The 20418-nt window shown below is 40.5% G+C and overlaps 1 protein-coding gene across 16 annotated transcripts in view; it reads right to left on the reverse strand.

Moving 5' to 3' along the window:
• MEF2A (myocyte enhancer factor 2A) overlaps window positions 1-20418 on the reverse strand; it is an 87351-nt gene that overhangs the window by 46004 nt on the left and 20929 nt on the right. For all 16 annotated transcript variants that reach the window (XM_083713189.1, XM_083713184.1, XM_083713193.1 and 13 more), the window contains 2 exons: window positions 15142-15341; window positions 6090-6293 (listed from right to left, as the gene is read on the reverse strand). In XM_083713189.1, the coding sequence (XP_083569315.1) occupies window positions 6090-6293; window positions 15142-15195 (258 nt within the window). In that variant the 5' untranslated portion in view covers window positions 15196-15341. The remainder of the gene's footprint in view (window positions 1-6089; window positions 6294-15141; window positions 15342-20418) is intronic.

A 20418-nucleotide genomic window follows, 5' to 3' on the forward strand; every position in this document is an offset into this window, starting at 1 on the left:
TTCTGTTGCCACTGCTGCACACTTCACAGAGCTGTTGCACCCTAGTATATAGGAGAACATGGAAATTACGTTCAAACATTGAAAAATACAAAAATATATTGCTGAATGAGTCTCATTTCATTTGCACCTGTTCCCGCCCAGTGATAAAGCACAGTGGGTTAAGCAAGAATAGCACAGTAAAAAGCTAAGGCAGCAAGTGAATCAACATCCATGTTGAAATTCTCTGGAAACCTAACTCATGGCCCCCCAACCCTGCACTAAAGCCATGCTTCTGCATGCGATTTCAACATTTTAAAATTGTACTTCAACTTAAGAGAGATACTAAAATGTTCTTCTTCCCGTATGTGTGACTAGCAGAAATGCTGTTTAGTGTCACACAGGACGAAAAAGAAGGTAGGTCACGTTTTAGACAACTGCCTGAACTATGTCACTTTAAATTAATGAGGGGGCTGTACTGAATAAGTGCTCTCTTAATAGAAGAGGACAGAACTAGCAGACAATGACATGCAATTTCAGAGCTTCAAAGCTGTATCGCTATCCTCGAAGAATAAAATTAAACTGTAAACATAGTTTTGGTAGCTTGCTTTTTGTAATGCATCACACAATCAACCCAGATAGTTAACTTCCAAAGATATTTAGATGCTCTAAAATGCACTGCAACTAAAAGTGGCACTTGAGTTTAGATACCATTAATGGATTCTACACTTGAAAAAGCAGACCTGGTCAAGATCATTCATAGAAGGTTCAACTAGTGTAACACTTCTCCCTAAGGTCACCTTTGAGCAGTAGTCCAAAATTTCAACCGGTCCAAAATGAGGCAGCAAGACTTACAAATGGAATTTTCTCAGTGTATGTCAGATTTTTATGCCAGATTCACTAGCAAAGATTTGTATCCAGGTGTAATTCAAGGTGCTCGTGTTAACCTTTAAAGCTCTAAACCAGAGGTAGGCAACCTATGGCCCTCCAGGTGTAGTAGGACTACAGTTCTCATCTTGTCCTAAGCAGTTTGGTGCAGGGATATTTGAAGAATTGCTTCAGAATACATCTACCTATTCATATATTTTCATCAACATCTGACTGATGTGTCTTTTCTGGAAAATAATTAAGTGAAAATTTTTCCTATGCAGATAAATCACATTAGAAAATATTCTGATGCTTAGAGAGTCATCTAATTTAACATGATTATTTTGCTTGTATTTAGCAAACAAAACTGAACATTTTGAAACCATCTTGGCTAATATTTGTCATTGGCTTCATTTGTGGTTACTAACCAACTTCTGGAATGGAAAATTTCCACTGGATTTTTTTCAGTTTTGGAAAATTCTACTTCCTGTCGTTGCTTCCAAGGTCTTGCTCCATGTCTCTGGACTCAGAAATGAGTGGGGTGGGCACAAGGGACAGGACATTTTCAATTGTGGTGCCATGACTGTACAACATCCTCCCAAGGAAGTATACTTGCATTTTAGCGAGGGGGGGGGGGGAATCTAGTCATCCAAGGAAGGTTTCTGAATGCTGAATAAGTATGTGTGCCACTGAATATTTTTATTTCTGTTTGTGATGCTGCTCTTGTGCTTTTCATGCGATTTCATAGTTATACTGCTTGTTTCATTTTTGGTGTTTATTACATTTTTGTAAGCTTTGTTGGAGGTCTCCCAAGATGAAAATTGAAGCATACAAAGGACGGTAGTGGGATAAATAAAATTCTAGCAGTGCTAAACTTTAAAGTTACAGGAGTTTATTACAAACTTCTGAAAGTTTGTATTTATTTTTATTTGCATATTTATACTAGCTATTGCTTAATACATCTCAAATACTGCAAGCAGCAGTGTAGTACACACCCTTCTCTTACAATCTGATTTAAGTTAAGTCACAAAACAGTACTTGCTCTCTTGGTTGCTGAAGAACCACTGTGAGCCTGGTAAGCAAAGCAGAGCCATCCAGCTCTACCTGCATTCAGAGAAACCCCCTTACCTAGCACTTTATCCTATGATGCCATTTTCTTGCTCTCTTGAATCTTCAGACCTGTAGCATGGAAAGTAGCAGGACTATCCAGAAACTGACCTCTTTGTTGCCTCATCCAGTGTTGCCACTGCTGCAAAAACCCTTGCATTGCACATGGCACTGCATGAATTGCACCATGCTGCAAGCACTGAAGGCTATCCCAGTGCCAGACCCAAGTTTGCTCCTGATGCTGGCACAATGTCATGAACTATGAAATATAACTATACAATTACATAAAATAAGGTCTGCTGAAGGTCAATGAAGTGTTTGAAGTGTTGCAATTTAGTTCCATTTTCATCCACTCACTATAATTTGCTGGAACAGCCACACAAGGCATGCTGCAAGCATAAAGAGGTTCCATGCCCAAGCAAAGGGGGGGGGGATCCATCAGCTGGCCTCATTCCCCCCCCCCTTTTCCACTTCAATGCTACCATTCCACTAGGAAAGTAACCTTCATTTTTACAAAAAATCAACACAAAGGATAAACATATTTACCCACAGTAAATGCATTTACTCCAACCCTAAACCTTCTAGTCTAGATTTTACTGAGAAAAGAGGGGAAGGATAGTCAGACAGACAGGGTACAAAAGGGAATGTATCCAGAAGTGAAAGAAGCTATTGTGATACTTATAAATATAAGTTCATTGGGTAATATTCTAGATATTTCATATGGGAGGAGAGATTCTCACTGGACAGATTAACTCCCATCATCATTATTTAGATTTCTTAGCATTAGGTTTCAGGGCAGGTTACAACAATTTACAAATTTTAAAAACAGTTAAAACAGATTGCAGTCTGTAATCACCCATGTGTTACCTGAATGTAACAGCTAAATTTTCTGGCTGACACATAGGCAAGATACTTCCATGTACAGAAGGCTCTCTGCATATCCACAAGTATCTATACAGTATTTGCCAACTCAATAAAGGAAGAATACCTACAAATGAGCAATTCAGAACGTTGACTAAGATTATGTGTCCCACCCATCTTCACCTCAGAAACCATTTGCTACTTGCCTAAGAAGAGACACCACCCAGCTTTATACAATAATTTTCATGGTCTAGACAGTCAGTAGATGCCTGTTGCACAAGTAGACCACTGAACTTGAGAACAAAGATTTATTTGTAAATGTGATTAGTAATTATGAAAGGTAACCAATTTTAGAGTCAACAAACGAACTGGATTTACTTACTAAAGCATGGGTGGAGAATCTGTTGCCCTTCAGATGTTATTGGACTTCAACCCCCATAAGCCCAAGCCAGCATGACCAATGGTCCAGGATGATAGGAATTGTAGTCAAACACCACCTGGAGGGCTAGAGGTTTCCCATCCCAGTGTTATGGCATATAATTTAGTTTGCCCCGTGATGACAACTCATCTGTGTGGATACTAAAAGCAGGAAACTAAAAGGTCTCTGGTTCTTGGAATTGTGACCGGGGGTTTTTTAAACAACATTCAGGGTTGGACAATCTAACACACAACCCACACTACAGCAAGGGGAGAACGAGGCTCTGTCAACTGAGATGAGCCCAAAGCTTCATCCAAACCCTGGAACATCAGAGAAGGAATGATTCATGGCCCCTCCCTAGCTCCGAAGTTCAACTGAAGTTTGGGGTTATTTATTTGGCTCTGTATTTGCCACGTACAAGTGCAGAACAATAACAAGTCCCTATCCTTTATCTCTAGCTCAGAGCTGCTAATGGGAGACAGAATCTGCCAAACAGGGCACTCTGAGCACCAATCAGGTAAAGAATCAAAAGCAGCTCAACACACCTATCTCCAGCTGCAAGTTAGGAGCAGAATTCCTCTCCTCAGCTCCAAGCTTAGAGCTGGGGGGGGGGGGGAGAGAAGAGATGCATTTCAGAGAGATGTAGCACAAGATTGGGCACAAGAACCTGCCCCTTGGGGGTAGGAGCTAACATAAGCAAGTTTCCAGTTGTTTGACAACACTCAACATAATCAGCTGGACCTTAATATAAAGTCAGCCCAAAACAATGCTACAAGTCAGGTCATGTGTGACCAGAGAACTATGAAAATCCCAAACTACTACATGCTTCCTTCAGTAACAATGCACATACTAGTCAGAACAAAACACAAGCTTCAAAAAATAAAAGTGTACAACTATGGGAGTAAACCTGAAATGAAATGTAGTTCAGCAGAAATGAGAGTATGGTTCCTCCGCAAAGGACAACTAGTGGAATTGCCTGGTTGCAAGGGATGCAGGTGGCGCTGTGGGTTAAAGCCTCAGCGCCTAGGACTTGCCGATCGAAAGGTCGGCGGTTCGAATCCCTGCGGCGGGGTGCGCTCCCGCTGCTCGGTCCCAGCGCCTGCCAACCTAGCAGTTCGAAAGCACCTCCGGGTGCAAGTAGATAAATAGGGACCGCTTACCAGCGGGAAGGTAAACGGCGTTTCCGTGTGCGGCTCTGGCTCGCCAGAGCAGCGATGTCACGCTGGCCACGTGACCCGGAAGTGTCTCCGGACAGCGCTGGCCCCTGGCCTCTTAAGTGAGATGGGCGCACAACCCCAGAGTCTGTCAAGACTGGCCCGTACGGGCAGGGGTACCTTTACCTTTACCTTTAAGAGAGTCATATTAAAGGATGCCCTTAGATTTGATTGGGTAAAGAAGAGTGGATGGAAAAACCATACTGTAAAAACCAATTTTAAAAAATCTAATTTAAACACATATATATTATTCTGCAATGCAGACACTAAATTAGTCTAACATAGCTATTGCTAATCTCATCTCATATTTGTACAAAGACCATACTCAAGATTTTGCAGAGTTCCTGTTTTCTGAAAGGAAGAATCAGATTCATTCTCTAGAGGTACATACTTTATACAAACTACTTTGTTTTCTTCATTATCTTTATCATTAAATATATAATAAAGGGAGCTAACACAACCTGCAAAAAAACAGGAAAAAACCCTGGATATTCAGCTTTAACGTGGCAAGAATGCTGATACACTGACGAACAAAAAGGGAAAGTACCGTATATACTCAAGTATAAGCCGACCCAAATATAAGCCGAGGCACCTAATTTTAGCACAAAAAACTGGGAAAACTTATTGACTCGGTTCACACCACACCACAAACCTGGTGTTGGCGGCAGCAGTGGAGGAAGAACAAGCAGCCCAAAAGGGATGCTTTCGGGCTGCTTGTTCCTCCTCTGCCGCCGCCTACAGCAGCAAAGGTGGAGGAGAAGGAAGGAGCAGCCTGAAAAGGCTCCTTTTGGGCCACCAGTCCCTCCGCCACTGCATAGGAGCTGCGGATGGGAGAGGCGCAGCCCAGCACAGATGCTTGTTCCTCCTCTGCCACCTGCGAGAGGCAGGCAGCGGTGGGACCAACAGCGAGAAAGGGCTCCTTTTGGGCTGCTTGTCCCTCTGCCACCGCCTCTGCCACTCGCAAGAGCAGGCATAGGAGCCTCGGTTGGGAGAGGCACAGCGCAGCACCTCTCTCAACCGCGGCTCCTGTGCCTGCCCTTGCAACAGGCGGGCGGTGGGACCAGTGGCAAGAAAGGGCTCCTTTCGGACCGCTTGTCCCTCCGCCACCACCGCCTGCCTCACTGAAGTATAAGCCATGGGGGGCTTTTTCAGCATAAAAAATGTGCTGAAAAAGTCGGCTTATACTCAAATATATCCGGTATATCTCAAAGGTGCCAAGAAGATAGAATATGTTATTGTTCAATATGCTGAGTGTATTTCAGCAAGAATGCTTTTATCAAGGGCTTGCTTTCTTATTCCTTAGTGAACTCGTGCCATACAAGCTCTTCTGTAACAGAAGGGTTTGTGATCATTTGGCATCTTTGCAATATATTTCTCCTTTCTGTTTGTCATCCTTGGATGCTTCCTGGTTTTGTTGTGTTTCAATTAAATCCATGCAATGCCTTATGAGACAGATTCCTTCAGGAGCAGCCTCCAGTGATTTATTCATGTTTGTTACCCATCTTGGAGAGCTTTGGATAAAGTAATGTATCATTTAAAATACTGTTGATTGAAATTAATTACTTTAGTTACTGTCCAGAAGGGTATGGTTGGCTTTACTAAAACTAAATGAGGTATGAGGATATTCATGGTTACAGTTTTGTTACCTCGACAATATCAGAGTTGGTTCTGCTCTCATGGGGTTCGTTGTATTCTGTATACTTGAGTAGAACTTTGTCCATATCCGTGCTGGCATATTGAAAGAGTTTGTTAGAACTGTTAAAAATGATGAGTGCTATTTCACAGTCACAAAGCACACTCAGTTCATAGGCTTTCTTCATTAATCCAAACTTCCGTTTTGTGAAGGTCACCTAGACAGAAGAAGTGAGAAAGGAATTTGAGAAAACCCACTGGCAAGCAATGTGAATATGCACTTATGAGCAAAATAGGTTTGAATTCATCATCATCATTTTATTTGTATGCCGCCTTTCCATAGTTAAAACAATGCAGCTTACAATATGTAAAGATTTACATAATTACAAACATAACAAAGTAGTCATTAAAAATAAATGAAATACATCAAAAACTGTATAACCAAACTGAACATAAAAATAAAGATACAAAAAAATAATATAAAAAACAGCAGCAAAACTCCAGGTTTCCAAGCCGATTTGGGAAACCAGGACATAAAATTCAAGCAACAGCTAAATACAGGGTAATATACCGTAATTGTTACATGAAGGTTACATCTAGGTTTTATGCCAGCTAAGCCATGTAACCACCTGGTTGTGAATGATTACACAAGGAAAGGGGATCCAATAATTTGTTGGCACTATTCAATACCCACTACATCAGAGGGAACTTATGTTGCCCTATGGGCTTACAGACAACATGCCCTGATGTAAATTGATTAGAGGTTTTCTTACAATCACATGGTATATAAATGTTGTTTAATAAAATAAGCAAGTGTACTCTCAAGACGGCTCAACTGGCCCCCTCCAACTGAACTTTGTCACTCTGCATCCCATGTTTATGCCTTCAGCCACAATTTGATGCTATAGGAAGGTCAGGCAGAGATTTCCTGAGCTCCCAAGTCATTTAGCTCACTATGGATATCCTGGCCAAGCAAAACAGGCATAAATAACCAGACTGTCACTTCCTGAGCTGGACGTGCAACAAGGTCAGTGTGACTTGGGAGGGGGGAAGTATCTGCAACAGAGAACAAACCAATAAACCTGGTTAGAAAGCAGAGGCCCAGTAGATTTGAAACTAATCTAATTCATTGTGCAAATGTCTGGAAACTAAAACAAAACAGAATGTTTGAGGGGCAACACACACAACTTTCACGCACATTTCACGAACATTTTGGTTCTTCAAGCATGGGAATAACATAGCTTCAACGGTGCTCTTAATCAAAGTACAGGGGTTGGGAACATGCGACCCTTCAAGTAGTTCTACTCAAAACTCCTATCAGCCTCAGCCAGTTGATGGTCAGAGATAATGGGAGTTGTAGTCCAACAACATCTGGAGGGCCACAGATTCCCATCAGGGATCCAAGGAATGTAGAGAATTTAGGATAGCCTTCCTTATTGTTGTTACTAAAAGCTATTCCATTATAGAAGCTAGTGTGTGAAACTGCTCCAAGACTCAGGCTTTTCCCACAGAAACGCAACCAAGTTGCTCCCACAGGAACAGAGAATTTCTACTGCAGAAGAATAAACCAAAGCATTATAAAGTTGTTCTTTATCTGAATCCGTCCATGTGCTCATTCGTGCTTCTTTCTGGGACACTGGCCAAACGTGTGTAAGAAGTGGGACCAAGAGTCAAATAAAGTACATAGATATACACAAATCTGGCACACATCCAGAAAGGAAGTTCACATAGCCCTGTTAGGAATGCATTCCTAGATGAAATTATTTCATGGCAAACTTCACGGGGTGGGGAGTTTGTCTACCAGATACTGTAACTAGAAAAAGAATATCCAGAGCTGCCAAAGACAGAGCTTAAGCATGTCTAATCTACAAAGTTCTATTCAGGAATTCATCTGCATAATTTAAGAAACCCACAGAAATGACTGAGGTGAATGTGATATGTGGTTAGCAGCTCTAAAAACAGAACAGACTCTGTCTACCTGCCTTTAGCAGCAGAACCAATTCTTCCTACATATTGTAAGCCAAATCTTTGCAGCATAGAGGCACATCTGGAAACCTAGCAAACTGTTGGAGGCACTGTGAAATACTCATTTCTTAGAAGAAAACAGGTGATGCTCATATTCCCTTCTTCAAAATAGGCAAAATACCTGCCGGGCAAAAACAAATAAACCCTTCTCAAAAAGCAAGCAACAACCCTCACCCCACAAAAAGAAGCAGGCAGTCTGCCCGCCTAAACATCAGCAACAAGAGAAAGCTTTAAAATCTCAGTTTAAAAATGGGGGGGATAGGGCACCCTCAGCAGATACAGGGGGGCATTTTGAGTGTGCCATGTTGTCCATGGACACCACATTCTAAACCAATTACAATATTCTGCCAGTGGACAGAACATCTATTAATACCTTACCCAAGGTTTTCTTGGAAGTATTCATTTTATTCTTATGAGTTTTAGAGAAAAAGTGAGGTGTAGTGCTCAGAGAGCTGGACTAGGATCTGGGAGAGCAGTGTTCAAATCCCACTTGGCCAATGAGTGACTTTGGGCTAATCACTGCCTCTTGACCTAACCTACCTCACAGGGTTGTTGTGGGGATTAAATGAGTAGGAGGATGATATAAATTCAATAAATAATAATACCAGTCATAAATGCACTTATGAAATAACTGGAAAAGTTTTACGTTTTGGTTCAGAGCAGCAACCTTTAAAAAGTGATAACATATAACCCGTGACCAAAATATTCTCAAAGTTAAATAAGCATTGATCAGAAGAGTTATGATTTAGTTATTGTTCTCAGCTCAATAATTTTATCTGACTCAGATAATGAGCTTTACAATTAGGTCAATGCACCAGAAGCACTGCTCTAAGTACAGATGGAATTGGGTTTTCCATTAGGCTGCCTGCATTAGCTCCATAAGCTGAAATGATTTCTTCAAGTAAAAACTGTTGTCATACAATTGCTAACCATTTTCAAGAATAAGTTGCTGGAGTAGTATATGTGCTTGTGCTGATAAAAACATGTTTTTGGGGTACAAAATTCCCTTTTTAAAAAAATAATTTTTATGGGATACAAAATTCCTAAAGCTATACTATTGTGGACATAGGTAACTGTTCAAGAAGCTACAGAGCTTAAACCATAAGCCCTTTAGAAAATAAAAACAGGCAGATTTGTAAACAGTAAATTCACAAGTGGTTTTAGATTTTGTGAAACACAATGGCAAAAGCTCTGGGTAAGTGAGGAATAAAATATGGACCAGCAGCAGTAAGAACTCTCTTGCCTAACTTCAGACTACTTTGAAGCAGGTCACAGGACATGCTTTCAAACCTTTGGTGATATAAAATGATGGGGGAAGGGGAGAGAAAGGAGATTCCTGCCCAGGCAGTATCATTCCCACAGTTTCAAAAGGACGGGGCTGGGGGAGTAGTGCACATGCAGGTCTTCTCTGTATACATTCAGAGCAACAAAACACTGTAATTTAAGGACACAGATTGAATAGAAGCATGTAAATCCCAAAGGTCAGGTTCAGGGTATCTGCTCATCCAGCAGAAAGAGAGAGCTGCTCTTGGTAGGTAATTCCAATGTTTGGAGGGATCAATTGTGCTTGTGATAGATGAGGTGGTAATCACTGCATCTGAACATGTTTGACACTTGGGGGTACTCTTTTTTGTTCCTGAACAAGCATAGACAGTGACCAGGAGTGGCTTTTGTCAGCTCCAGCCCCTTTTGACAACACAGGATTGTGCTACTCTTGTACATACAGTGGACACTTGGGTCGTGAACGTGATCCATGCGGGAGGCACATTTGCAACCAGCAGCGCCACGTCTGCGCACGTGCGGGTTGTAATTCGGCGCTTCCATGCATGCGCAAAGCACGATTTAGCGCTTCTGTGCATGCACCGAAACCCAGAAGTAACCTGTTCTGGTACTTCCAGGTTCGGCGCGGTGCGCAACCTGAAAACACACAACCTGAAGCGTCTGTAACCAGAGGTATGACTCAGTTACAGATAGGTAGCCGTGTTGGTCTGCCATAGTCAAAACAAAAAAAAAATTCCTTCCAGTAGCACCTTAAAGACCAACTAAGTCAGTTCTTGGTATGAGCTTTCGTGTGCATGCACACTTCTTCAGATACACTGAAACAGAAGTTTCCAGACCCTTCTATATAGTGAGAAGGTGGGGAGGGGTATTACTCAAATACACTGGAAAGAGAAGCTGCTGAATTACAACTTATCACCAAACTTAAAACCATGGAGAAACATGGCCTGAACAAAGACCTTGGATTCTTATCTCATTATACATGACAAAGCCATTTTTCACCTTTTCACCCCTTGCTTCTCCCTGTAAGACCTATTGCAGTCGTTAAGAGTCGTCAACAGGCTCATCACAGCTATCTGCCAACCACCCATTCCCACCACCCTTCTGAGTAATACCCCTCCCCACCTTCTCACTATATAGAAGGGTCTGGAAACTTCTGTTTCAGTGTATCTGAAGAAGTGTGCATGCACACGAAAGCTCATACCAAGAACTGACTTAGTTGGTCTTTAAGGTGCTACTGGAAGGAATTTTTTTTTGTCAGAGGTATGACTGTACTTCTGTAACTTCTAGAAGGGACTGCAATAAACCTGCATCTTATGCACATTACACATGACTATATGTGCTTGGCTTTCTCTCTCTCTGCTTGTCTCCTTCCTCCTCTCTTCTGTTGCTCCACAAACCTGAACCTGCCTGGGCAAGTACCACTCTGTACACCCTGGAAGCAGGGTTCTTTGGGCTGGCAGAATGGTGGCTCTGTGAGTGGTGGGGATGCTCTCACAAGAACTCACAGAACAATTTGAGTTCCCATAAGAGCATCCTCACCACTCCCAGAACCACTGAACCACTAGATAAACACAGGGTGTGCTAAGTAGGACTTGCCTGGAAAGGCCACAAACTTACAAAGTTCTCTTTGCACTGGGTCTGCTTGGGTCTTCCAGTTTCCTCCCACCTCTGATCCTGCCCTTACAGGCAGCCTTATAGAAGGTAGGCTGCCTAGCTGCAGGGCAGCTATTTCTTCCTTCCATAGAGGGGGACTAAGCACATGCCCCACCTATAATCTGAGTAATAATGGCTTTGCAAGCAATTTTACCTATATGAGATTTTTGCTTTATATGCAAAACCCTTGGAACTGAACCCGCATGAACGATGGGAGTTGCCTTTATTGTAATGCATTTTACAGGGATTGTCAATGAAAACTATTCCGAAGCTCATGCAGGTGAAGAATGCTGTAGCTCACCACCTAACGAACACTGGAAAGCAAAAATAAATTGAACTGTACTAGTTATCTGCCGTTTCTGGGTCCAAGTGCAAGCTGCTGGTTCTTATTTTGAACTCCTTCAATGATGGAGAATAACCTGGAAGATCATTTCTCCCTTGAGCTGCCTGGACAGTTCGTCAGTTTTGAAGTAAAGACATCTGCTATAAGGTCAAATACACCTCTTTGCTTAGGACCTTTTGCAGAGATTACAAGACTTATTTCAGAAGGCTTCTGGAGGCAATTAATAGGCAGTTCCAAGTTCATTTGATGTTTACAAAGTTCCACAAGCTTTTTGATTTTGGCATCTTATGTTTAATTGCCGTATTTAAATGTTCTGTGATTTTTTATGTAAAACTGCTTGCAGCATAGAAAAGGTATATAGATGTAAATAAGAAGTTTATTAACACAGACTATGCTTATGTAAAAGGTCAGCCCAAGGAGAGTTGAAATTAGACCATTTCAAATGCTGAAACAAAATGAAATGCAACAAATTTACTTTTGCTGTTACTTAGGGTAGGTATTACGCAATGAAATGGACAACTACTACTATACTTAAGGGTCAGACTGTAAAGATACAGAGGAGACATGTGAAAAGTATTCCCCCTGCAAATGCACTAACCCAGTTAACTGGCACTCACAATAATTGCAACAAACTTCTTCCAAACCCAATTTCTCTTTTGCTTCACATAGCAGACAAGGAAATTTACCAAAATGTATTATCTAGTTCTGTATCCATATATTGCTCAGCACCAAAAAGACATTACATTTTTATTCCATCGAAGAGCACAGAGTGATATACATGGCTCTCCTCCCACCTTCTCATTTTACCCTTACAGGATGCCAGTTGCTTCAAATTGCCTTTAGTTTGGGCATAGTTTGGGCAGCAACTGTGAGCCAATCACACAACTTATGTCTCACAGGGAAAAACACACTCCATTGTGGCAAAATAACAACATAATCACATAGTGACAAGTTCTTCAGACACACCCCTGCTCTGTGACTATTCTCAATAAATTGAGGCTTATCCCGTGACTTCTAACTACATGGTAACAAGCTATACACAACTTGGTTTCTCTGTGTTATAAAGTTACCATTTGAACAAAATGATAATCCATGCATATCTCTTAATAAAAGTTCATAAATGGTTTGCAACAGTAAGAATGCCAACAACATTCAATAAAATCACCTAAAAAATAAAATAAAAACAAGAAAATAGACAACTGTGTATCACAAATAAACCCGAGCAGTATACTAAATAAAAATTTTAAATGTAAGCATCAAGAGTCCAGAGAAGTATGCGTAAAGTTAAATTTTCAAAAGGCTTTTAAAAATCATTCCTGTCACCACCTGACAAATTACCTGAGAGAGACCATGGGGGGTGCTGTCACTGATAAAGTCATTTTCAAGTGACAATCCACTAGTCATCAAACAGAAGGATCTCCTCATAAGATCTTAAAGATTAATTTAATATGATCCAGGGAGGAACTCATCAAAGTACCCTGGTCTCACGTTGTTTAGGGCTTTAAACATCAACAGCAAAACCATCAACTTGGCTCAAAGTATAAAGCAGGCAGTACCTAAATATAAGGCTCCCCTTTTTTCCAAATTCTGACCGTGAAAGGTTAAAGTGTGGCTTAAATTCATGACCTTACAAAAACTAGCATTTACAATATCACTGCTGAAACAAACATACGGTAAAACAGAACGGGTGTGAGTGCCTGCTGAATTTTAAGGGAGCTGCTTATATTTGGGTATTGTCTTTTTTTCTTTTCTCCCCTTGAATTTTAAAGGTGTGGCTTATATTCAGGTGAGGCTTATATCTGAGCCAATACAGTATATAAACCTGGGTGTCTCATTAAACACCCTAACAAATGCTCCAGTGGTGGGGTTAGATTACTAGGGGAGATGATAAGCAACTAGTAGGGTGGAGAGAAGGAACAGTCTAGATAAGTAAAGCAGTGGATGTCACCCACCCACTGAGTAACTTATAAGGGTGGCCTCAAGTGCAGCTTTCTTCTTCAGGACAAGCGTTACTTCTTCAGGACAAGTAGTTAATCTCAGCCCACCCACGTGTATTGCATACCCAACCATTTCACTGACACTATGGGGATTTGCCCACATTAAAGCAATCCATCTTAGACTGAATCGTAAGTGGAACCACTCTACCCAAGCTTCAAGTGAACAGCCCATTTTTCCTCTTTTGCTATAAAAACATCTAAAACCAGAACAATGCATTTGAGAAAGCATAAAATGATTTCAACTTTGCACAACAGTGAAGGGCAGGCCTTCTCAGTGTTTTATTAAGTCCATCAGGGGCTTTAATATGTTTACAGAAACTAATGTTGCAAAAACATAACAAAAAATTCTTATAAGGTCACAGACCTGATAAGCATTTGCAAAATGCTTTTATACACTTAATTCATGGGGAAAAGTTCTCTTATGGGGAAAAGTTCTCTCTTAATTGTTAACAAAGAAGACTATTTGATGATGCTGACACTGAGTCCCTTTGATAGCCCAGTTACAACCATTTATTCCATCTAGCTCAATTATATAAATGGCCTACAGCTCATTCAGGCAGATAAGAGTTTGTAATTACCACTACAATGACAGTCTCATGTTAATTATAATCCCCCAGAGTATCAGTTACTTTGTATACAGGATAGAGCTGAGGTATAATCCTATCTGAAGAGGAATGTTTTAAGACTTCCCTCACTATGTACTTAGTAATAATAGTTTAAGACAGATAGCACTGTCACTATCTTGTATCTGTAAAGGAACACACATAATAAAATTACAGCTAAATAATAGCAATAGTATATTTCTAAACAAGAACTGGCTGAAAACATGAAAAGTTTCCTTACTACTGTATTCATCTTACTGAACAAATACAGTTAAAATGCTGATTTAATGTCAGATACTGGGGGTTTCCCCCCATAAAAGTTACAAGTTTGGTTTTGATTTTGCCAATAGGTTAAACTGATATCTTCCACCACCACCCCCTTAAGTCAGTAAGTGTTGATAGTTCCAACAGGAAGCTGGCATAAACCTCTTTTTGGTAGTAAGCTTTGAGAGAAAAGAGTACTAGGGCCCGCTTTGGAGCCTCTCTTATAGACTGGTGTATCCGTGTCAATGGAATTTTGCCAGATTAATATGTTGGGGGTGGGAAGCAGACAACAAAAGAGGCCAACCAATTAAAAAACAATATTAGGCAGATGCAATTTATGAAGCTAGTAGAAAATATCTAAATCAGTTATGGCCAAACTTGGCCCTCCAGCTGTTTTGGGACTACCACTCCCATCAATTCCTAGCTAACAGGACCAGTGGTGAGGGATGATGGGAATTGTAGTCCCAAAACAGCTGGAGGAGCAAGTTTGGCTATCACTGATCTAAACGTTGTCATGGCTTAGAACTGCTAGGATTGTGAGATCTTAGTTATTATTCTATATTTTATACTTTTTCTTATTGGTCGTTTGGTCACATGACTCACACATGACTCAAACAGTATCTGCTCTGTCAACAAAGTGTGTGGAGCCAGATGCTGTTAAATCAAGTTATTGGCAAATTAATAACGCAATTACTTACTTAAAGCATTTTATCCCAATTCTTCAGCCAAAAAGCCTTCCATGGCACCTTATACTGCACAAGATCAATAAAAGTAAGACAAATCTCCAAACAGGCTTACAATCTAATAGATATGGCACAAGAGGAAAAGGAGATGAGGAGGACTCTGCTATTGGGGAAGCCATATGAAATGACCACCTTTGCTTAACATTATTATTTCTCACCTGTCTGTTCCGTTCGTCCATTATTCTTGTGATCTGTATTTTCTTCCTCCCCATTTTCACTTTCCTTCTTTATAATCCAGAAGCACACAAGTAAAAGTATCCACAAACTTTGTATCCTAGCACATGATAGATAGTTGTCTTCCAGGACTAAAGCCTAAATTCTTTTCCACGACCATGCACTGCGCAGTTGTAACGAAAGCCTAGAATGGAAAAACATTAAAATTGGTTTCTGATGTCAAAAGTACATATTTCACATCACAAATGTTTACATATTACAAGTCAAATGCAAGACAACCCAGCCTCTTCTCTGATCAGAATGAAATACAGTGAATTATATCATATGATGTGTTCAACTGTACTCTGATCAAGACATAGACTTCATTCACAGAACCCAATTCAAAAGTTTGCATTTGTTAGTTACCCAATGGTTTAGAGGTACAAAAGTCAAGAACTTTTTAATATATATATATATCCTGAGCCAGTCCTTCAGCTGCAACTATTTTATTCTGTCAATGCAATTTTAGAAGTATTACAATTATTTAATATCTAATTGTGGACAGAAATGTACCAATAACACACGCTGCATTGGCGCAATTTATTTCTGTTTTATATATTCCATTAAAGAAGTCAAAGTATTTAGCAGTTGTGTTTTAGTACGGACATGCAGAAAACTAGCATAAAAGCAAGACTCTTTCCAACATTTTGCAATATGAAGTTGAACTAAATTGAAGCCCAAACTGACTGGGTTTTGCTCCACCCGTTACTCTCCTGGTTCTTCTTTCTGGAGAATAGTGCATGCTCAAATAGAAGATGCTATTCAAGAACAAAACATCTTTTGAATGCCGTTTAAAAATAAATCCATTCTGAGACTTCTCCATGTAGCACTCCATTTTCCCAAAAGACTATTTCACAGGAACATACAGGCTGACAAATAGCTGAGAAATTCAAGGTTATATTCATTACTGTAAAACTTGCAAGTTTTCACACATCACTAACAAGCCAATTACCAATCCAACACTTCTTTGCTGCTTGCAAACTTTTCCAATAAGCCTGTGTCACCATCCACATAAATGAAAAGGCTTGCAAGCTGAAACGTGTGCATATGTACTGAGGCTCACAAGTTACATTTTCCTTAAAAATGTAGAAACTTCCTCAGAAATGAGTAGATTATATATATCAGAGACTGCAAATACTAAGCAGATACTACACATTGATGTTTCGGGACCCAATCAAATATAATCCAGGTTAGTACCAAACACACTTTGCCTGATTCCACCCACTGTGAACTATGGTGAGAGAAAGCCAGGAAGGAGGAGAATGGAATCTGCTTGTGGGGCGTAAGGGAACACAAAGTACAAGTCTGTGAGTGCTCTCAAAGAAACAGGTTTCTAAATTGACCGCATGACAATACAGGTACTGTACAGGAAAAGGCAGGAGTTGGTTAAGTCAACATAAAGGCAAGTGAATGCATTAAGCTACCATGCATGCAAGCAACAATATATAGACACACAAGGCATTTTTTGAGCAAATGAACCTTCCTATCTTTATTATTCTCCATGGGCAAGGTGTGTGTGTGCGCATACATATTCAACGTTCAAAGTAAAAAAAATCCCCACTTGGTATCCTCAAGCCTTGGGCCTATGGCCCTATGTAAAGATGCTCATCTTGAACACAGATCTGCAAATACACTTCATCACTGGCAAATGAACCTTTTGTTTAGCTAATGCACAGAATCAAGCAGTTCCCAACCCTTTCCCTGAGCCTATAGAAGTGTCGTGTCTTCACTTTATACTCCAGAGATACTAAATAAGCAGCAGGACTGCTTGTTGCCAGGGTGAAATCAGGAACATCCCCACATGTGTTCAGGCACCTGAAGAATTGGGTGCTGAATCTTGGAAACAACACTGCAAGACTTCTTGCTGCTTTTTAGACATCTGACACTGGATTGAAGAAGTGGGAAGAATGGGAAAGAACGACCATGGACTGGCTATCAAGACCAGCCATGGTCTACAGACCGTTGGCCCCAATCCAAGTCTGCCAAAGTACCGTAATTAAAAAAAAAATAGGATTGATTACAGAGTTTGCAGTCTTCTAAATCTTTCTCATAAAGGGGGAAATGGCTTACTGAAATCAACACAAATTGTCTCAGTCACCTGTCACAAAATGCACTACCTTTCAGTCATGTATAGGAAAATGGGCAAATGCACTAAACACAATTCTCAGAGTTAATAAGTAGTGGCAGCACCAGGAGATTAGTCAGATAGCATTTCACATTCACCCTCAACTGAGGATACAGCCATGATATTCTGATGCAGCATTAAAAATGGATAAGAGGAATATAATTTGAGAAATTCCATTTGAATATTCCTCTGACATCTAAGTCTTGTTTTAGAGCTTAGAATATCATTAAAATGTCCAGGAGACAAAGTAAGAAGAAATTGAAAATGGACACATGTGTTACCATTGGCTCAGAGTGTAAAATACAGCTTTGTGTAGACAAAGAGTGCCAATGTGTCCTTGATATAAATACTACCCCTTTTTACATCATGGAGCAGGCTACATTTAGGAAGGTAGCACTACTGAATACAGATGCCACCTGCACATGGCATCCTTAAATGAAATAAGATCCTTAGCAAGGGAAGAAGGTAACAAAAGATGAAAGCACAGGAGATACCTCTGCCCAATACTCTGAAGAGCCACTACCAGTCACGCAGCTGGGCTAGACAGACAAGCAGTTTGCTGTAAGATAGCTTCCTGCCTCTGTTGAGGAATACAGTGGTACCTTGGGTTAAGTACTTCATTCGTTCCGGCGGTCCGTTCTTAACCTGAAACTGTTCTTAACCTGAAGCACCACTTTAGCTAATGGGGCCTCCTGCTGCCGCCACGCCGCCGAAGAACGATTTCTGTTCTCATCCTGAAGCGAAGTTCTTAACCCAAGGTACAATTTCTGGGTTAGCGGAGTCTGTAACCTGAAGCGTATGTAACCTGAAGCATATGTAACCTCAAGTACCACTGTAACTACTAGACCAGGGGTCAGCAACCTTTTTCAGCAGTGGGCCAGTCCACCGTCCCTCAGACCATGTGGTGGGCTGGACTATATTTGGGGGGAGGGTGAATGAATTCCTATGCCCCACAAATAACCCAAAGATGCATTTTAAACAAAAGCACACATTCTACTCATGTAAAAACATGCTGATTCCTAGACTCTGCGGGCCGGATCGAGAAGGCGATTGGGCAGCATCCAGGCCCCCAGGACTTAGGTTGCCTACCCCTGTACTAGATCAACATATTTGCTGACTTAACAGAGAAAACTGCTTCTGTCCTGATGACATTAGGGCAATATAGAAAGGACAAGGGTAACAAAGATACAGGACTGAACAAGACACCAGCCACTCAGTTTTAAACTTCACAAAATATCCTTTTAGGACACAAGCTGTGTCCTACATTTTATTTATTTAATTTGTCTGAGGATCTCAGGGTGGTTCACAGCATAAAAATACAAAATAAAAACACATAATATATAATAAAAACAAACAAAAACAGAACAAACCCATAACACCCCCCCACACACAAACAGACATGGGGATTACAGGGACAGCTTTATATCAGAAGTCTCTGTCTGACCCTTGAAACAGAAACAAGAGTCCTGACTCCAAAGTGCTGCAGTTTTTCAGTTAAAGACATTTTTTATTTAGATAGACTTTGGTCACCTTCCTCCTGGTGTATTCTCTTTTCTCCTTTGTCATTTTACCCCTCTGTAAAATGAGGAATGCCAAAACAGTTACAGTTCACTTCAAAAAAAGAAACTTTTCAAAAATGAGGTGATTGGTAAAAAGGAAGCTGAAAGGGAAAGGGGAAAGGATTCAATACCAGGGTATTCAAACCACAAGCTCAGCTAGAATTTACAGCACAGATCAAGAAATTACCATCAAGCTGGTTTTTAACCAGCATGTTTAAAAAGCATCGTCAAGGAAACTAACCAATCGCTTTTTCATAAAATGGAAGCCTGGCCCAAATGGAGAACAGAAAGGAAGGGAAATAAGTTTGAAAAAGGAATGCAGTTGGACATTAAGAGATGCAAAGGGGGGGGAGTAGTGGAGTATATTGATTAAAGCACTGACACCAATTTTAAAAAAATATTTAAATAAATCAGAAGCAGGGGGGCTTTTGACAAAGTCCCTCACCAAATGCTCCTGGGTATACTTAACCTGTCATGGAAGAGGAGAATACGTTTGTAATTTTGTCATGACACACACTGAACTCCAAAGTAGAACCCTTGTGCAACAGTGCTTAAGGCATACATTTTTATATGTTCAAAGTTATGAAATAACTTATTTATTGTTGATATATAGTTTTGTTTAAGGCAAGTACTAACCAGTTTTTCTTGGAAGAACTCCCCACACCATCTGCTTTTACAAAGGAAAAAAATCTGATTTTGTGAATGGGATAGCTGATGACATTTTATTATACAAACTGCACACTTAAAAAAAAAAAGATGGAGTACTGATCCATATGCAACGTCTTCTTCTACCACCTAGTTTTAAACTTGCTAGCTTTTAAGTCCAACTAACTTCAGTGAAATGTACTCCCATGTGCGTCTGCCTCAGCACCTTGATACAGTTCGTAAAAGTCTCTCTGGCTGAGCAGCATAGATCAGGAAGTTAGATGCAATGTTTCTTCCCTAAGCAGAAGCAGGTCAAAAGCTTGAAACGCTGACACTGATCTGTTTTTTCTAGCTGCATGAATTAAGTTATAAAACCAGGTAGCATCTCAACAGTCAATCCAGAAAAGCACATAATAAGCAGGTGGGAGAGCAAGGAAGAATGATGTGGGGAAGATGCACTACGTGGCATCTTGAAACAATAGGAAAGAATCAGTGTTCGAAACACCCATTGTTCTAGGAGAATTTTGCAACAGAAAATTTCATTAGTGCGAGTAGTTTCTAAGCTCTGGGTGCAGTACTGAGCCTAAGATTTTGGATTAAAACTGAAGAGTGGAAAGAAAGGAGGACCCTTTTCTGCCTCCCCACTACCAGCTACTTTCTGAAGACTAGAGAAGAGACCCTCTAGGGATATTAGGTGGGTGGGGAGGGGAAGGACTAGACCATGTGGAAAACAAACATAATATTTTGGCTGCAGTTCATTCATTTTCAGCTTTGTATTCTTGTGATTAAAAAAGTGTGGCTAGACATTCCATTGTTGTGCTCATAACCTAGGTTTAAGGTGCCATTCAGCTCCTAGTTTTCATATGTCAGTTTCTAACACTGGAAAGAATGCA

This window comes from Podarcis gaigeae (genome assembly GCF_964106915.1).
Source record: "Podarcis gaigeae genome assembly, chromosome: 14".
NCBI classification, from domain to species: Eukaryota; Metazoa; Chordata; class Lepidosauria; order Squamata; family Lacertidae; genus Podarcis; species Podarcis gaigeae.